The following is a 20,388-nucleotide window of genomic DNA, read 5'->3' as shown; positions in this document are numbered from 1 at the left end:
CCATTTTCTTTAACAAATAATGCCAACTTTAAATTTTAAATTTCCACACTTTCCCTAATTACCTAAAATCAAATTAAAAATCAAACCACAAACCAATTTGGAAGGAGGTGAAATTTGGTAGGGTTTGGACAAACAATGTGTAAAACGGAACATAAATGTTTCTTAAATTTTGATTCAAATATATAATGTGATTCATGAATCTTAATTTTATTTTACATGATTCTTGAACTTTAGCCCATTATATAATTTTATCCAACTTATATTCAATTTAATCTCTGAATTTTTATAATCTTATTTAAACTTAATAAAATGACAACATTAAATATTTTTATACAATCTATGACTAAATTAAATATGTACAAAAAGTTTAATTCAAATTGATGAAAGATATCGTATATTAAATTAAAATTTACAAATCTTATCGAACAAATATTCATCGAGACAAAATTCAGAGATTATTTGTGTTATTATCTCTAAATTAGTAAAAACTCTTCTTTTGGTGTATCTTTTCCCAAAGGGAAATTTGGATGAACTGCAGAGACTAGGGAAGAGAACCGACCTTCTGCCCCTGCTTCTCAAGAGCCCTAATCAACCGTCTCCGACGGCCGGCCCTTCCGTCCGCCGGCCGCCGGCCGCCGACCGCATCTCCGTCGCCGATTCCCCGAGTGAGAAGCAGGCGGCCGGGCAGAAAACCCTCTAGCCCCCCCGAAGAAGCAGACGAAGAACCGAGCCGAGCAGCCATGTCGTACGACGACGTGGAGATCGAGGACATGGAGTGGAGCGAGGAGCTCCAGGCGTACACCTTCCCTTGCCCCTGCGGCGACCTCTTCCAGATCACCAGGGACGACCTCCGCCTCGGCGAGGACGTCGCCCGCTGCCCCAGCTGCTCCCTCTACATCACCGTCATCTACAGCGCCGAGGACTTCGCCGGCGGCACGGGCAAGCAGAGCCTGGAGCCCTCGAAGCAGCAGCCCGTCGCCGTCGCTTGAGTTTCACATCGATTTTCGGGAGCTGCTGCGATTGTAACGTCGGTTGGGTTTTGGGTCGGGGTGGTTTTATTGGGTGTTGATGATGGGTTCGCGTTAGTTGAGGTTGTAGTGTATTGTTTAAGGCCTCCTTGATTTTTGCCGAATGATGGAGGCTAGAGCTCACCGATTGATTGAAAGATATACAAAAGGTTTGCGGAATGAATCCTTTTCGATGGTTTTGGATGCTTTCGTGATCGATTCATATGTCCTGCTCTCGGTTTGCTCGGTGTTTACGTGCGATGGAAACTGAACGAGTTTGAGGTTGCTTCCTCCTTGATCCTTGCGGCGAAGTGGGAATATCAGTTATGTGGTTTTGCGCCCATGTTGTTATCTGCTTCTCTTGTCGAGAAATTTCTTATCGGCGGGTTCGGGATGTGATTACGTGGAAAGGGTGATCTTTAGATCGAGTTGGGGTCAGTGCCAGCAAACTTGGAACGATGGGGATAGCTTCTGTTGCTGTGGAACCTGCTGCCATTGAGAATTTATCTTGTTTGGTCTTTCTCCTATGGCTATAATGTAGAATATTGAATAACTGTTCTGATTATGGATGTGACTGTGGTAATTGATCCTGCCTTGTATCTGCTTCATTGATCTTGCTCAAGAAGATAGTTTGTGAGATCCATCTTGATTTTGATGAGAGTTTTCATCTTTAGTTGCAGATTATAAGCAAGTCCATTGTGTAACAGGCCACCTTTTATTCATTACACCTTCACAATCTCCATGGTTTTTTTTTCCTTCTACATACCCTGCACCTGCAATTGCTTATCCATGGGTCTGTTTCTGCATGTTAGTGAGGTCCAGACATAAGAGTAGCGTGATTTTCTGTAATGCATAGACTCTCAATTCAGTCAATCATGGTGCTGCACCCCCTGTTATGTTTTTTTTTTCCTCGGTCGACCGTCATTATGTTTTTGTATTTTTGGGTTTGGATATCTTGCTCTGACTTATCGGAGCCTTGGATGTTTTCCTTTCTTTTTTGCTTTTCTTTTCTTCTTTAATTCTTTTGCATTTATGATGTGCTTGAATTTTTTATTTTAACCTTTATTACCTTTAAAAAGAAGTTCTGGTCCTGCCGTGTTCTGATGTACAACAATAGGGAATTTTTAATGTAGATTAAAATCCTGTATCAAACCGAAGGAATGGCCATGGTGATCTTCATGGTTACACCAACTTTGGGTCATTTTCTGTTGCAGCTTCATCTTTTTCTGGCCATTTTGCATCGTGAAGTCAGATGTATCATGCCATTAATGAGAATGTCTCTTTTAATTTAGGCGTGTTGTGTAAATTTCTTCTTCCTCAAATCAACACATTTTCTTCTACATGGTAACAGATATCTTAGAACCTTAACACCTGCTAATTGTATGACCAGAAAGGTACATGCTTAGAAACTTGCTTGATGGCTAACAGCCTGTTATTATGATAGGGTGAACAGAAAGTTCAGTCATGCTTTGAAGTTCCATAGATGGAAGCCAGCGTTGTCAACTGTTGTAAGCTGCATCATGGTTATGCTAAAATGCACTCTATAGAACAAATGTGTAGGTGCTTCTGTATGTGGCTACCTGTCTATGTCAAGGGAGGAGAAAATAAGAAATTTGAAGTATGTGAGTGAGCAATTGTGGTTTGTGATGTACATGCAATTCTTTTAGTAAGCTATCTGCATATATCCCCTGACTTGAGAAGTACCTTTTATGTATATTGGCTACTTGTGCGGAATATGCAAGAAGAATCACCTCATGGCCTCTGGAAGTATCATATACCAAACATACACTGGCATTGTTTCAATACTTCAGGAATGTTGGTTTTTAATCCATATGTTGTATGGTTTGAATTAAATATTATAAAATCCAACTTGGAGGCCTTGAATTATAGGTTTTATTTTGAATCAAAGCTAGTAGACATGAGATGATTCAGCATCATATCTGGAGAAAAGCTCGCATGTTGGTTCCCCATAATTTAGTTGAAGCTTTATCTGAGTGTCCAGAGGCTTTCTGTTTTGAGATGTGCCTCATGACTTTCGTGAAGAAGAATTGCTGACAACATTAGCTGAACTTGATTTTCACAGTGCTCGCAATATGCATGAACCGCAAAGGGCATTTTCTTTTCGGACTTCATAGGTTGATTTGACTGCAAGTGTCTGTTTGTGCCATAGTGTGGTATGAAGAGACCTTCTATTCAGTTTCTATTTATGCCACAGTGTGGCATGAGGTTCCTATCTTATACATTCGTGAAGTTAACCGTAGTTTTGAGATAAGCTGAGGAATCTTGTTCTACTTTGCTGTGAAGTTGGCATAATTCGTGGGATCAGAAAGAGGATATCCGGCGAACCTCCATGACCGAATTAACACTGGAAACCTCTCATCAGTCTATTTGCGGATTGGTGATTGGTTCAGTGAGTGTGTGGATCTAGTGTAATCTACCAGTTTTTTAATTGCCAAAGTTATGTGCACTTCCTCTTCAAGTGTAGGCGTGGTCACATCCGGGGAATCAGCAACTTTATCCCCATTAAAGAACTCTTTGTGTTTGTGGCACGGTTCCCTTGAAAAAGTGGGGACTTTCTTTTGCCACAACTTTGCAATTTAATGGATCCGACGTTCACTCCACTTAGCATGAAATTCTAAGTCAATCAGAAATGATTCAGCCTTCTGTAGCTTTAATCTCGAGTAAGATCTTGTGGAGGGAGCACAAGCCAGAGACTCCTCTTATCTACTGTAGTATGATTGTGATCGTGACTTGGTGTCCATTGATTTTCGCCGAGTCTGGGCACTCGAGTAAATCACGGCTTTAAAAAAGTTCGACACGGCTCGAAGATGGACATCGCTTTACGTTAGTAAAAGCAGAGATTTCTCAGCCCGTTTTCCTCGACCCTCTGCTTTCGACTGTGCAAAAATTTGGTCGTCCTTTTCTGCAATCTTTACTTCGTGGAAACACAGGCAGCAAGCACTGAAGCAAATGACAAAAACCAGATTGGATTCCTGTCCTTTTGAGAACATCTTCTGCCTATTTATATCTGCACAAAAACTTAATATTGTCCAAGACTACAAACTTAAAAGCCACTCTCTACTTTCTCTGGAGCTTCCATGGGAACTTTTCTTGGGCATTTGGTGCCAGGACTCGCCCTCACCTTGCTTGGTTTATGGCACATCATAAACACATCAAGAAACTACTTTGCCAAAGGATCGAGCAATTTCAAATCCCGATTTTGGCATCCGTTCACCGCCTCTGCCCCCATATTCAAGCATTCTGAGCTCCTACTTGTGTTCTCATTCTCTATTTTTGCGATCTTCGCACAATTGTTTGACTTCCCTTTCCTCCGCCTTCCTTTTGAGCTCGATGGTATTGAGCACGCCACCATGTTTCTCCACCTTGCTATATTCTCTGGTTTCTCTCTTTTCGCGGAGATCAACCATAAAGCAGAGACTCTATCGGGAGTTGTGGGCGTTCTTGCTGCTTCAGTTTTTGGTCAAGAACTTCTCTTGCTTCATTTCCATTCCGCTGATCATGTCGGACTTGAAGGGCACTACCACTGGCTCTTGCAGCTCATAGTGCTCGTGTCTTTCGTCTCATCTTTGGCAGCAATATGTATCCCCACCAGTTTTCCGGCATCTCTAGTTCTTGCCATTTCTGTGACCTTCCAGGGTTGTTGGTTCATGGACATGGGGTTCTTTCTTTGGGTACCAGAATTTGTGCCTAAGGGTTGCACCACACAGTCCATTTACGCCAGCAAAGAATTAGTGCACGGCACAGTAACTTGCGGCTCCAGCGATGCGGACTCAAGGGCCCGAGCCCTTGCTAACTTGCAGTTCAGCTGGATGCTTGCCGGGATTTTGTTTTTGACAGGAAGCCTGTGCTTGAAATTGGCCGGCAAATGCACGGAGAGTGGGCAGCATACCGAGTACGAGCGACTTCAGGGTAAAGGTGCTGAGTTGCCGCTATCATATGACGGAGTAAGGCAATCTCAACCTTGAAAATTTAGCGCAACTGCTTGATATAGCAATTTATGTGAATTCAGGGTGTCTGGAGTACTTGCGATGCTCTAAGTAATAAGCTGGAGGGGTGAAGAATCAGTTCAGTGGACTGGCTTCTATTTCTTTGCATTTGCAGTTGCGACCGACCTGTAAAGATTGGGATAATCTCTCTCTCTCTCTCTCTAGTATATTTTAGAAAGGTACTGGTGCAAGATATCCAGGGAGGCAACCAATAGAGAACCGAATTGGTCTTCCTCTCTATGTAAAAGTTACATAGGTCGTCTCGATCAACTCGGGAAGTTCAAATATGTTATTTTATATGATAATGGAGTCTAAGTAAGAGATTGGGCATGTGACGGCTCTGTCACTTTCGATGGAGTGACCGATCCGTCTCCGCCATTCAATTCTCTAAGGAGAAATGAATTTTGATATATGTTGAAAATTGCAGTATGAACTTTCACTCAAAATAATGATAAAAATTTATGTGGGGTTTCTCAAATATATATAATTCACGAGCCAACAATTTACATTATTACTAGATTAATCGCATTTGAGTGTTGACATCTCATCATCTTATTTAGGATGATCAATTATGTTAACGTGTGTCAAAATCTTATTGACTTTACATAGTAATCAACTGCAAGACGTCAAACATGAATTTTCTTATGATACATAAAAAGGTTATATAACGTTTCAATGTAAGTAAACAGAGAACTTCGTAGAATATGGATTTTTAACTTTATGATAATGTACAAGTGTTTATTACCTCTAACTGTATTCAAGTTCGAGAAGTCTTGAAAAGCAAAACTTTTTAACGACATTTTGTCCATCAAATCTAGGAAAAAATGTCATAAAACAATCATTGTATTTAATTGTGAGCAATTGCAAATATGATTCTTTTATGTGTTTTACGATATTTACAAATACTTGTGTGTTTTTGCCATATGCAAGTGCAAAACGTCATAAAATACTATCTTTTATAATTAATGATAGCATGAGACTTTTCTAAGTACATAAAAAGATTTAATACTTTTTCAAACTTGTGAGATTACGTTAGTTTGCTATAATCATATTTAGAATGTCATATAGCCAAAAAAAAAAAAAAAGGAAGAAGAAAAAAGAAGAAGGAGAGTCTGTAGTAATATAAAAATCCCATTCCATAATGCTAAGATAACGGCACCGTTATTCCTAGAGAGGAATAATGTGCCTTTTGAACCACAAATTTCTTTGCCTATCAAACGCGAATATCCCACTCTCTTGTTTCTCCTCTTGGTGTTTTTCCAGAAAGAATTCATCTCCAGCAAATGACTCCTGCTCCTAAGTCACAAGCTCCGCAGAACCAATTATCATGAATGGAGATTCCGTCTATTGGGTTCCTATCTTTTTACAGTGTTTCAACCATTTATATAATTATTTACGTGAATGTGGTTATTTCAATAATTTCAGTTACTTGAGATCCATTGAAAAGAAGGGTTGGTAATTTATGTTTGTGTATGTGTTTGTTTATGCTATTTATGTCTCTATGAAAAGGTTTCAATGTGATTGACACATCTTTTTTTTGTCTTTAAATATAAGTGAAAATGTGTCAATCATATCAGTTTTAAATTGAGTCGTATTGTGTCAGGTTTGAGTTTGGAAATCTTTAGATAATTTCATATAGAGTTCAAGTCACATTCTCATGTGGTGTCGAGAAATGCTATTGGAAGATCTTTTTGGACTCATATATTGTGCTTTTACATTTGGAAACACAAATCATTTTAGTATTCTTTTTTCTCTGGCCCTAGCATTTTCCTATATGTTCTGTTTGTCCGATTCCATAGCCTTTGCAGGTATATCTTCCCAAATTTTAACAGTTTTGTATTTCATATTTTGCTCAGAGAGCAACTCTACTTACTTTGAAAATACCAACCAGCTGCAGCTGGATAAAACTAAACTCTAGAAAGACCAAATTGCCCCACCTTGTAAATCTACTAGCTCCCAAACTCCCTTGTGAATCCTAACCTCCATCACTCTTAAAACCTCCCATGTCATGCACCTTTGTCCGCCATTGCCATCGACCTCTTCCCCTCCTTTCGCTTCTTCTTCTTCTGCGGTCGACACCACTTAGTCTAGGCTGCCATGGCCGTGATTTTAGAGAGCGACCACGGCCGCAAGGTTAGAGCTTGAGAGCTTGAGGAGGGGGGGAGGGGGAGGGAGGGGGAGGGTTTGATAATGGGCTAAGTGAGAGAATGATGAGGTTATTTTTGGTATTTACCTATTTAGATATGAATAGGGATCCCAATTTACATCTCAAATTTTGCCCTCTTCAATGAGTAAGTAACACCTTAACAATTGAGTAATTATTATGGCCGAGCAAAAAACTAAAACCAAACCAACATGCTCGGAGTGATTTCCATAGGAGATGGACCAATGCTTGGTTCCTAAAATCTGAAATTAGTGATCATCAGTCTAATTCCCAATTCCAGGCGTGGACCAAACCACTCATACCACCTAGACCATACCAACATATTTTTTTAATTCTCATTTGTTGACACCTCATTTTTAATTAGGTTAATTTTATTAATCAAGTTTTTAATTTATTTTGTCTTTTCGGATAAGTAGATAATAAAAAGAGAAAACAACAAAAAAACAAAAAGAAAAGCCCAGCCCCTCCCTCTTTTCTTTTCCACGCAGGCCCAAAGCCCAACCATCTTCCCAAAGCCCGGCCCCCTTCTTTTCTTCTTCTTCCTTCTTCCTCTTCTTCCCCCTACGCCTCTGCAACTCACGTGCACAAAAACGACGACGCGCGCGGACGGCCTACGGCCGAGGGGAGTAGGCCGACGTCGGCCGGAGAAGATAAGATCGCGAAGCACCATCAATGCCAAGCATGCTTCGCTGGATGAGCTCGGATGGGACGCCGGTTCAGCCGAGGAGAACCGCTCGGCGCGCGAAGGGGACCGGCGGTCGAAGCTCCGTCGACCGGATTCCCGCGCCTATAAAAGGGCACCACCTTCGTCGAAGAACGGCACGAGCGAGCTCTGAGATCTTCCCACTGAGAGACTTCGGGGGAGGAATCGAAGAGCGAGCGAGAGAGGACTCGGGTCGCGAGCTTGGCCGACCTCCCACTGAGAGACTTCGGGAGGTCGCCGGTGGCGAGTTCGGGAGGTTAGATCCGGCCGGTGGAGGCTCGGATCTAGTCGGAGTGAGAAGCGAGGGGGAGAGATCCGAGAGGGTCGGGTCTGAGAGAGAGGAATCGGAGGGAAAGGTGACAGATCTGAGAAGCTAACGGATCGCCGTAGCTGCCCCGTCGTCGCACCTGCACCCCCCCAGATCTGCTGCTGCTTCGGAGCTCAAAGAACCGCCGCGACTCGGAGCCCCCGTCGCGGAGTTTCGCTTGTGCTGGGTCATTGCCTTTTCCCACGCTGTTGCGCCATACCCTCTCCATAAGCAGGTATCAGCCCCCTCTTGGCCGTCGCCGTCTTCGCTCGCCACCCCTCGCCGCCCTCTTTTTTTTGAAACCCTAGCCTCGGCCTCAATCCCGATTGGCCAAGAGGCTCTGTGTTGCTGCCGAGCCACGTGCCGTCGAGAAGTTGGCCGTTGCTTTGTTGAGTCGATGTAGCTACCATCGCCGTCGCCGATCCGTCGCCCGTCGCGCCACCATGGCCGAGTGCCCGGCGTCCCGCCATCCCCTCTCTAGCGCCGCAAAGAAGCACTGGAATTTGGGGTTGCAAATTCGGGTCGCGATCGGGTCGGGCGAAAGCCCCGTCGGGTAGGGTTCTCGCGGGAACCGGGCCGGTCGACGAGTTGGGCGTGGATCTTGATCGGGTAGGGTTCCCCGGTCGAATTTTAAAAAAAAAAAAAAAAAAAAAAAAAGTCGGGCCAGGCCAAGCGGGCTTGGATGCAAGTGGGCCGGTCTCACGCGGATAGGGACTCCTTTTGTTCCTTGGGCTTTGATTAAAAATTTTGGGCCGGGCTTGTATTAAAAGAAAAAAAAAGCCAAAAAAAATGTTTTAATTTCCAGAAAATCGAAAAATATTTAAAAAAATGTTGAAAAATGTTTTATTTTCTAAAAAAAATCGAGAAAAATAAAAAATAATTTATTTTCCAAAATATTTTGAAAATTTTTAAAAAATATTTTATTTTCCGAAAAATTGAAAAAACCAAAAATATTCCATATTTTCCAAAAAATGCCAAAAATCCAAAAAAACCTAAAAATTCATGAAAAAGCCCACAAAAATTTAGAAAAAGCCAAAAGACTTGTATTTTTCCAAAAATCCAAAAAGCCCATTTTATGTCCAAAAATTAGAAAAGACTCAAAAATGCTTTTCCTCCCAAAAATGCATGGAAAATCCCAAACATCCAAAAAACCTCAAGGTTTAAACAAGATTAGGTACCGAAAGGGCATTAGTGATTAACTAGTGTAATCAAGTCCCCGATCCTAATTTCTCTGGTTGCGCATGAGTGAGTATTTCTCCCGATACTTCACTTGGGTTTCTAATCAACCCACCTCAAATCGATTAGTGGCGACTCCATTTTAAAAATTGAATTACAGGTTAAAAACTTGAACCATTAAGTCGTGAATTGGTGGACTTGGGAGAGTCCGGGCTTATTAAATTTAGCCGAGCCATTAGCCTCCTTAGGCGCCTATACCCGATTGCGGGCGCCCAGAAAAAAGAGGTCGCGACAGCTTGGCGACTCCGCTGGGGACTTTGAAGACTTATGCCATTTTTGTCTTGTTTAAATTCTTTACTGACTTAGTTTTTTTTCTTCATGCAGGTCAAAAGCTTAGAAATTTATTTTAATTTTACTTAAAATAGATTATCTTGTGATTATAAATTGTTGTGCATGCTTTAATGTTTTAGCACTACACATGGCACACACAACCCGGCCGCTGGACTGGGCCGCTATAGGATTTCTAAGATGGTGTTAAGAAAGATACGACCTTGAACGCGAGACTGCGATGTAGAGGTTGTCTTTCTTTTCCCCGAATTTCTTAGCCGAGATTAGGAGGGTATGCTGCTAACGCGAGACTGCGACGGGCGGATATCCTTTTAATTTCAACAAACCTTCTCGGTTAGAAATCGAGCCGCACATATCATACGCATGTCTATGTGATTACCATCAATTTTCTCATGTGAAGTAAGTTTTTATTTTGTGTAATTTACTTACCTTCCTGTATATATTGAGTGGTCCATGATTAGTCTAGGATTTAATACCACGGTCATTTAAATTTGAAAGTAATTGTTATAAAGTTAAAAAAAAAAAAAAAACTTTTGCAAAAAAATTATTTTCAGTTGATGTTTTTATTCTCAAGCATGTTACAAAATTCTTTTCCGCAAGAATTTTCATTTGCCTCAAAAAAATGGGATACGAACATTTTTCAAAATTTGTTGCAACTCATGCTTTCTTCGCCTTTCAAATTGAATATCTTTTTAGCTCATGTTAACATGCCACGTGCCCTTTTTCAATCCATGTTTAGGAAATCCTCTACCTTTTTATGAATAAACAAAAATAGTAGGATTAGGTTGTCATCATGGACCGACTCCTATTTACGCCTTGTATTCACACACATTTGTTTACTCATGACTAGGGTAATCACGGAACATCAACGTTCACCGATCCGACTCGTTTAAAAGCAAGAGCAAGAATGGCCGAAGAAAATGTACCAAGCCGTATTGCGGTCATGGAAAGTGAAATGAAGCAAGTCTTCAATGTGCTTCAACAACTTTCAAAGCAGATAGGCTCCATCCAGGGCAAACTCACTCCCACCTCGGCCTCAATCGAGGTATTGTTGTCATAATCATCTACTAGGGGTGATCAAGGTGGAGATACCGACGATAACATACCCGAATTGGAGGATGATCCGCACCCAGCCATGATCGAGAAAGCTAGGCCGGACAGGTTTGTCTAAAGTGAGCATGACAAACGCCTCGAAAAGCTTGAGGAGAAGCTGAAACAACTGCAAGGCCTCCAAGATCCTACTTTGACGGACCTCTCCATTTATTCCAATGTCAAAATGCCTGAGTTTGAGAAGTACAATGGCACGACTTGTCCTAGGGCTCATTTGCAAATGTACTTGGTTCGAATGACCCAATACGTCAATAATGCACCATTAATGATCCAGTTGTTCCAATCAAGTCTAATAGGCCCTGCCTTGAGGTGGTACATTACAAAGAACATGAATCTCCTCGAAACATGGAGTGAAGTGAGTGAGGCATTCCTCAAGCAGTATAAGTTCATAATGGATATTACCCCTTCTCGTGAGGATCTTGAGCGTACCGAAAAGAAAAAGCACGAATCGTTCAAAGAATATACTATTCGATGGAGGAATCTGACCGCCCAAATCAGTCCTGAACTAACCGATTTCGAGCTGAGAAAGATGTTTATCAAAACCCTCCCTTACGAGTACCGCAATCGAATGGTAACCACGATCGCCGAATCATTTAATCAACTCATTCCAGTAGGGGAGCAAATCGAGATAGGGTTGAAGGATGGTTGGTTCACTAAACCTGAACCCACGGGCAGGTTCAGCATGAAGAAAGATAAAGAACCCCTAGTAGATGTCAATGCGACCTACAATCATTCTCCAACAATTCAGACGAGTGCAAGACAGCAACAGACCACCAGCCGTCAGCCATCTCAGCGTTACAACAACAAGAGACAATTTACTCCTCTTCCTAGAACTCCATCACAAGTACTGGCAATCCTCGGGAAGAAGAACCTCCTTTCGATGAGCCAAAACGACCCAACGCTGAAAGTTTTCCAACTATGACCCGTCAAAGATATGCGACTATCACATGGAAGAAGTGGGGCATTCGGCCGATGAGTGCTTCGCCCTCAAGAGTCGAATCCGAACCTGTTAGACACTAAAGTTTTCTCATTCCGAGCAATTCGCTCCCCGATCACACCGACAAAGTAAATGCGGTATTCAGTTTTGAAGACAATCGAGCAGAAATGTCAAAGCACATACTGATGACATTCATCAAGGGCTGGTGAAGGCCGGATATTATTCAGGCAATGAAGTGCCACCCTTAGCAATAGAGAAAGAAGGACCAGATGACATGACCACCATGTTTGGAGACCTTTTCATGGACACCATCAATGAAGAACCATAAGGGGAAATGGGTGCAGGCCCACTCGAGTAGAACCTTTTTTAATTTCCTTTCATAATTCCCCTACGTGGGAACTTGTACATCTTTCTTAAGTCTGGCTTGTTTTTATTTTCAACATCAGTTCCACTTGAGGAACTAACTTTTGAAAACACTTTTCCAAAATGTAAATCCACCTATTAAATAAAGTTGAAAATATTTTGAGAGCATGAGGCGGTATCTCAAACCAGCCCGGTGATGCTATCCAACCATGAAAAAATATATCCAAGGAGAATACTGAGGGCTGGGCTTCCTCATGTTTTTTTTTCTCCCCTGAATACATATTTTGAAAATAGGAAACACTTCATCACCAAAATCTTTCAAAAAAGATGATAAATTTAATCATGTCTGTCTTTCTAACTCACTCACTTCATGTCTCAGAAGATCATTCCCGTCCCCTTTGACTTAGTGTGACAGGGGGCATTTGAAGCAAGCACATCAGGTAAACTTGCCAAATTCAAAGACACCATGCCAAGAAAATAGGGGCAAATAGAAAGAATCATCCTACACCAAAAGAGGGTACAGGCATACGATTGAAATTAAGCCGTTCCCAAGAGCTCTGTACACTCCACCTTGCTCCTGCCCAACTCCTTCACAAGCCAGAGCAACATCTTTTCCCCACAACATGCCTGAGCAACTAGATGCCGCGGTTTCATCAACAGGACTTCCAGCTTCAACAAGCCTAGAAGCACAAGGAGGGGATCTTTTCTCTTTCTTTGAATTGGCTACTGTCAACAGAGCAGAAATCCAGACAGTTGAAGCGGTCTCTAGCCCCTATTCAAAATGAGGACCTAGAAACCTGACTTCCTATTCAGACGCATGCTCTCACAAGAAGTAATTGCCATCAGAGAATTGGAGGTTTTGATTGTCCATCTCAGATTCCATAGAAGCTTGAGGTACATGACTTTTGCCCAATGATGCTATAGTTAAAGACAGAAGGAGAAATTCCACAGAAGGAAGGCGTTGAAGATGAATCAACGACCAGTAATCATGCATACATGGTCACAAATGAGGAAGGCCAATCGAAAGAAATGTCAAACTATGCCAAGACGAAAAGGTGTCATCGACATTCGAACATCATCGGGAGTCAGCAAATACAAACTTTGGAGAAGAGTAATTTGGTATCGTTTCCAATACTCCCCATTCTTTGAATTCACTTTTGACATATTCCCCTATTGGCGGAAGCACCGGGATTCAAGAGCCAAATTTAATGGTTAGACAAATCAATATTAGCCAAGCTAATACATGGGAATGACCTACATCAAATTCACCTGACTCCATATAAAGAAGGACATGTCATCTAGGAGCCAATTCAGAGAATAATTGACCTAACGAAATAAGGGACATAGGACTTCGTGTCCCCCTTCTCACTTCAGGTTCACCCAATCGTCTGCAAACCAGTGAAGGGTAAAGTTGTATCGATTCCAGTTATTCGACTCTTGAAAGAGTTCATGACTAACACATTCCCTCTTGTTTGTTGCATGATCACCTGACTGTCAAGAGTAAGGATAACGAATCAATGTGAAGCATGTCTTGTTTGTTGCAGGATTACCTGACTGTCAAAAACAAAAATCACAAATCAATGAGAGGCATGACAAACTCTCCTAAACGAAATGGCGTCCTGAGTAATCGCCAAAGCAAATGACAGAAAATCTTCAGGCCTCAACTCACATTTGATTTTGGCCAGACTAATTGATCTACTTGTACATCTTCTCTTCTGCAGGGGCAAAAGCAGAGATGCCCGATCAGATTCCCAACCCCGACTGATCATTCATGTGTCATATCCCTAATCAATAGGGACAACTATCGACATCCATTGCAAATAACCCTTTTGATGTTCAAAATCTAACATATTTGGAAACACCATTATGTTAGCCCCTAAAGTTGTCAATAGGGTCTTTTTTGAGTCAAAACCATTCACTTGTTTTGAAAAGTTCAAACTCCATCATATTCAAAATGTTGCATGTCATTTCCAAATGAATTCATGATGATTTTGTCTGTCTAAATCACTAATTCCACTTGAGAATTATTAGAATAGTCAGCTAAATGAAGAATACAAGATTAATTGAGCATGCTGGGTGAGGCACGTTAGAATGATGAAAGGCAAGCCATATCCTACACACAGTTCCCCCCATCTATACACTTGTGAGATGAGTGCAGAAGATTCCATGGCTGCAGGGTAAAGAGTTCTCTCGCGAATGGTACGATAACCAAAACAATGAGAGGCATTTCATTGCTCACCCCATTAAGCCCCATACACTGGTGAAGCTTCTCTCATATCCCCGTCAAAGAACCACCCCACACTGGGGCAAGTCGAAAACAAGTCAGCATAACAAAGTGAGAAAGGGGATAGAAATTTTCTTGCTTACACTTGCATCAATCTTCGAGTGTCTTTATTGCATATGAACACTCGCGTTAATTTAAGTGCCCTAGAGTCATGAAGAGCAATTCTTTCTTTACGCACTTGTATTCATTGTACAACCCAAGTGAGTCTGTAATTTTACCCTCACATCAAGATAAAGCAGAAGTTATTATAGCCTGAGCGCCAGTTGAAGATGAAGACTCAAGAGTCTAATAACGGTGCTTCGATTAAGCTTGCCAAGATCAGCTCTCAAGCAACAAGAATGAAAAAAGCAGGGGCATAAAAAAGCAGTGTACCTGGTAAAAGCAAGGTCAATGCCCATACTTGAAGAACTGGAATAAAAAATAAGGGCATGAAAAAGCAGCGTGCTTGGTAAAAGCAAGGCCAATGCCCTCCAGTAAAAAATACAGCCAAGAAAAAGTTGTTGTTGTGATCCACAGAACCTCCATATGACAAGAAAGACTAGCGACAAATGCCGAGACAGTCACCAACTCTCACCCTCTTACATGTGAGCCGAGTCTACATCACATTCCCATTGTAAAAGTCTCTTCAGACTAGGGGCACTTCAATTAACGTGGGATTTCATATGTTTATAAGCATCGCTCGAAGAAGTACGAGCAAGACTATTCTATCTCTTTTCGCAGGACTCTTGACTTGCAAACCTGGAGATGATCGTGCGGCACTTCGTTCATGAGCCTTGACCTCGACGGTCCCATTCAATGAGCTATTGACCAAGTCTTCATCACAATTTCAACAAAGACCTCTCACATTGGTAAAGTCGTACCACTTGCGAGAATACTCAGATCTCTGCTGACATGATGACAGTGAGAAGTGTGGTCCTTATAAATCCTGCATCAATGGTCAGGATAGCCTTTTCCATGAGAGAAAGTGGAAAGTCCTTTCAGACTGAAAGTCCCTCATCTGGCATGCTCAAGACATCTACATTCTAAATGAAGGTTGTCTTTCAAAATCTTCCCCAGTGGAAATCAAAAGATGTAGAATTGACAAAATTATCATGCATAAATCTCATTTGAACTCATGAATTTACAACATATACAATCATGTGTGCATACTGTGCAAATAGCAGACATACTCTTAGAGATCAGAGGTATTGCCAGGTAAGCATATCTCTATCCCCATTTGTCTTAAGGTACCTATCATTGTCCAGGTACTCTCTTCTTGACACTCAACCTATTCGAGTCGTCCTTTGAGTTTGGATGTTTGCAATTGTCTCAATATCCCGTTGTCTTTGAGTACCCACCACTTGTCGGGTACTCCCTCTTAACAACACTCGACCTGTCCGAGTTGTCCTCGGAGTATTGATACTTGTGACTGACCAAGTATCCCTTTATCGTTGAATACCTACTGCTGTCTAGGTATCTCTCTTGTCTTTGAGTACTGGCCACTGTTCGGATACTCCCTTTTCCCGACACTCGACCTATTCGAGTTGTCCCCAGAGTATTGATACTTATGACTGACCAAGTATCTCTTGGAATACCTACTGCTGTCTAGGTATCCCCATATTGTCAAATACCCACCGTTGTCTAGGTACTTCCTTTTCATGACACTCAACTTGCCCGAGTTGTCCCAAAATAATAGCAACTGTTTAAGCATTCCACTGCTTTGTGTGCCTGCGCCTACCTAGGTATGCTTTTTTACACTTGGACCAACTGAGTGGTCCCAGGTTGTATCATTAAATACTTGTGTTCATCCAAGTATCCCAGTACTTTGTACACCTGTGGCTATCCAGGTGTTCCACCCCTTTTAAGTGCCTGCGGCAATCCAGGTAAGCCTCGTGCTACATTCAAATCCCCTTGACCAGGAGGTGAGAAACCTTCATGAATATCTCAGGTACGTCCTCGATATTCCCTTTTACCAGGAGGTGAGAGACCTTCATGAATATGCGAGGCACGTCTTCAATATTCCCAATTACCAGGAGGTGAGAGACCTTCATGAATATCTAAGGTACGTCCTCGATATTCCAACTACCAGGAGGTGAGAGACCTTCATGAATATCTCAGGTACGTTCTCGATATTCCCCTTTACCAGGAGGTGAGAGACCTTCATGAATATGCGAGGCACATCCTCAATATTCCCAATTACCAGGAGGTGAGAGACCTTCACAAATATCTCAGGCACGCCCTCGACATTCCCATTACCAAGAGATGAGAGACCTTCACAAATATCCAAGGTATCTTCCAAATTGATGCCTTGAGAAAGGTCGGCGCATCCTCCCGAGAAAGGTCGGCGCATACTCCCGAGAAAGGTCGGGTTCCAACCGGTGTCTTCGACAGAAGTCAGACACCCCACAAATCGATGCCCTGAGAAAGGTCGGCGCATCCTCCCGAGAAAGGTCGGGTTCCAACTAGTGTCTTCGACAGAAGTCAGACACCCCACAAATCGATGCCCTGAGAAAGGTCGGTGCATCCTCCCGAGAAAGGTCGGGTTCCAGCCAATGTCTTCGACAAAGTCGACACCCCACAAATGATGCCCGAGAAAGGTCGGCGCATCTCTCCCGAGAAAGGTCGGGTACCAACCGGTGTCCTCGATACAAATCGGGCACCCACAAAAGAGATGCCCCGAGAAAGGTCGGTGCATCTCCCGTCAAGGCCCGAAGAAAGGTTCGGGTCCTAGACAAATCTTGGATTGTTTTAACAAAGTCGGCGACCCAAGAATGGTTCGGGTCCTGAAGGAGCAATCTCCTCAAGGCGACCAAAGAAAGGTTCGGGTCCTAGACAAATCTTGGATTGTTTTAACGAAATCGAAGAATGGTTCGGGTCCCAACAAGGAGCAATCTCCCGTCAAGGCGATCTCCCGAAGAAAGGTTCGGGTCCTAGACAAATCCTCGATTAAATCGGGCGACCGAAGAATGGTTCAGTCCTAGAAGAGCGGTGCATCTCCCGTCACGGCGACCGGAGAATGGTTCGGGTCCGAGACAAACCACTGATTACTCCAACAGGAGACCGAAGAATGATTCGGGTCCTAGAAGAGCAGTCTCCCGTCAAGGCGACCGAAGAAAGGTTCGGGTCCTAGACAAATTATTGATTGTTTTAACAGGCGACCGAAGAATGGTTCGGGTCCTGGAGAAGCAACTTCCCGTCACGGCGACCGAAGATTGGTTCGGGTTCGAGACAAACCACTTACTCCAACAAAGGCGACCGAAGAATGGTTCGGGTCTGGAAGAGCGATCTCCCATCAAGGCGACCGAAAAAGGTTCGGGTCCTAGACAAATCATTGATTGTTTTAACAGGTGACCGAAGAATGGTTCGAGCCCTGGAAAAGCAACCTCCTCATATCACCAGGTAAGATGACGCCTTGATAATTGCCAAAACTCGGGGTTCACACCCTATCTCACTCACTCTCGGTAAGTAACTATAGGTATCTTCTTATCTGTCTTAGTATATGTAAAGTTATATTACTCTTTAGAATAATAAGTCCCAAATAAAATATAATCTGCTACGCATGCATGGATAAAATTGAGGCATCAGTCTGTCTTTGAATGCAACCTCTGTGAGCTCACCTTCAAAGAGGGGCAGCTGTTGACACCTCATTTTTAATTAGGTTAATTTTATTAATCAAGTTTTTAATTTATTTTGTCTTTTCGGATAAGTAGATAATAAAAAGAGAAAACAACAAAAAAACCAAATAAAAAGAAAAGCCCGGCCCCTCCCTCTTTTCTTTTCCACGCAGTGGCCCAAAGCCCAACCATCTTCCCCCAAAGCCCGGCCCCCTTCTTTTCTTCTTCTTCCTTCTTCCTTTTCTTCCCCCCTACGCCTCTGCAACTCACGCGCCGAAGACGACGACGTGCGCGAAGGATGGCCTACGGCCGAGGGGAGTAGGCCGACGTCGGCCGAAGAAGATAAGATCGCGAAGCACCATCAATGCCAAGCATGCTTCGCTGGATGAGCTCGGATGGGACGCCGGTTCAGCCGAGGAGAACCGCTCGGCGCGCGAAGGGGACCGGCGGTCGAAGCTCCGTCGATCGGATTCCCTCGCCTATAAAAGGGCACCACCTTCGTCGAAGAACGGCACGAGCGAGCTCGAGATCTTCCCACCGAGAGACTTCGGGGAGGAATCAAGAGCGAGTGAGAGAGGACTCGGGTCGCGAGCTTGGCCGACCTCCCACTGAGAGACTTCGGGGGAGGTCGCCGGTGAGCGAGTTCGGGGAGGTTAGATCCGGCCGGTGGAGGCTCGGATCTAGCCGGAGTGAGAAGCGAGGGGGAGAGATCCGAGAGGGTCGGGTCTGAGAGAGAGGAATCGGAGGGAAAGGTGACAGATCTGAGAAGCTAACGGACCGCCGTAGCTGCCCCGTCGTCGCACCTGCACCCCCTGCATCTGCTTCGCCGCTTCGAGCTCAAAGAACCGCCGCGACTCGGGCCCCCGTCGCGGAGTTTCGCTTATCTTGGGTCATTGCCTTTTCCCACGCCGCGCGCCATACCCTCTCCATAGCGGTGCTCGCCCCCTCTTGGCCGTCGCCGTCTTCGCTCGCCACCCCTCGCCGCCCCCTTTTTTTGAAACCCTAGCCTCGGCCTCAATCCCGATTGGCCAAGAGGCTCGTGTTGCTGCCGCGCCGCGTCCCGTCGAGAAGTCGGCCGTTCTTTGTCGTCCATGTAGCTGCCGCGTCGCCGCCGATCCGTCGCCCGTAGCGCCACCATGGCCGAGTTGCCGGCGTCCTCGCCATCCCCTCTCTAGCGCCGCAAAGAAGCACTGGAATTTGGGGTTGCAAATTCGGGTCGCGATCGGGTCGGGCGAAAGCCCCGTCGGGTAGGGTTCCTCGCGGGAACCGGGCCGGTCGACGAGTTGGGCGTGGATCTTGATCGGGTAGGGTTCCGGTCAGTCTGGGCCAAGCGGGCTTGGATGCAAGTGGGCCGGTCTCACGCGGATAGGGACTCCTTTTGTTCCTTGGGCTTTGATTAAAAATTTTGGGCCGGGCTTGTATTAAAAGAAAAAAAGCCAAAAAATCCGAGTCGAGCCCGCAACGCGGCCCGTCCTCGTTCGGGTCGCTAGCCCGAGTCGACACAACCCGCGGATCCGACTCGGGCCGGTTTTGTTTTATTATTTCAATATAAAATAATATTATAATAAATAATAAATAAATAATTTATTTTAAAAAAAAATAAAAAATGTTTTAATTTCCAGAAAATCGAAAAATATTTAAAAAATGTTGAAAAATGTTTTATTTTCTAAAAAAATCGAGAAAAATAAAAAATAATTTATTTTCCAAAAATATTTTGAAAAATTTTAAAAAATATTTTATTTTCCGAAAAATCGAAAACCAAAATATTCCATATTTTCCAAAATGCCAAAAATCCAAAAAAACCTAAAAATTCATGAAAAAGCCCAAAAATTTAGAAAAAGCCAAAAGACTTGTATTTTTCCAAAAAATCCAAAAAAGCCCATTTTATGTCCAAAAATTAGAAAAAGACTCAAAAATGCTTTTCCTCCCAAAAATGCATGGGAAATCCCGAACATCCAAAAAACCTCAAGGTTTAAACAAGATTAGGTACCGAAAGGGCATTAGTGATTAACTAGTGTAATCAAGTCCCGATCCTAATTTCTCTCGGTTGCGCAGAGTGAGTATTTCTCCCGATACTTCACTTGGGTTTCTAATCAACCCACCTCAAATCGATTAGTGGCGACTCCATTTTAAAAATTGAATTACAAAGTTAAAAACTTGAACCATTAAGTCGTGAATTGGTGGACTTGGGAGAGTCCGGGCTTATTAAATTTAGCCGAGCCATTAGCCTCCTTAGGCGCCCCGTACCCGATGCGGGCGCCCGGAAAAAAGAGGTCGCGACATCATTATTACAAAATTGAAAACCCTTATTATTAATTGCCCATTCTTCAATCTCATTTCCATTCTTCACTCTCAGTCATGCTCGTCGCTCATGATTGTCACTCACTCG

At 43.3% G+C, this 20,388-nt stretch overlaps 2 protein-coding genes across 2 annotated transcripts; both read left to right on the top strand.

The window, feature by feature from the left end:
- Positions 1-517: 517 nt before the first annotated feature.
- On the top strand, positions 518-1,743 carry LOC104453244 (diphthamide biosynthesis protein 3). Its single transcript, XM_010067769.3, has one exon. The coding sequence runs from the start codon at positions 741-743 to the stop codon at positions 987-989; it is 249 nt and encodes an 82-aa protein (XP_010066071.2). The 5' UTR covers positions 518-740; the 3' UTR covers positions 990-1,743.
- Positions 1,744-4,048: 2,305 nt separating this feature from the next.
- LOC104452670 (transmembrane epididymal protein 1) lies at positions 4,049-5,496 on the top strand. Its single transcript, XM_010067134.3, has one exon. It carries the CDS (start codon positions 4,106-4,108, stop codon positions 4,991-4,993), a length of 888 nt encoding a protein of 295 aa, XP_010065436.2. The 5' UTR covers positions 4,049-4,105; the 3' UTR covers positions 4,994-5,496.
- The last annotated feature ends 14,892 nt before the right edge of the window (positions 5,497-20,388 follow it).

Source organism: Eucalyptus grandis, chromosome 7, assembly GCF_016545825.1.
Source record: "Eucalyptus grandis isolate ANBG69807.140 chromosome 7, ASM1654582v1, whole genome shotgun sequence".
Classification (NCBI taxonomy): Eukaryota; Viridiplantae; Streptophyta; class Magnoliopsida; order Myrtales; family Myrtaceae; genus Eucalyptus; species Eucalyptus grandis.
The sequence above is the reverse complement of the archived record's forward strand: the minus strand, read 5'-3'. Positions and strand labels throughout refer to the sequence as shown.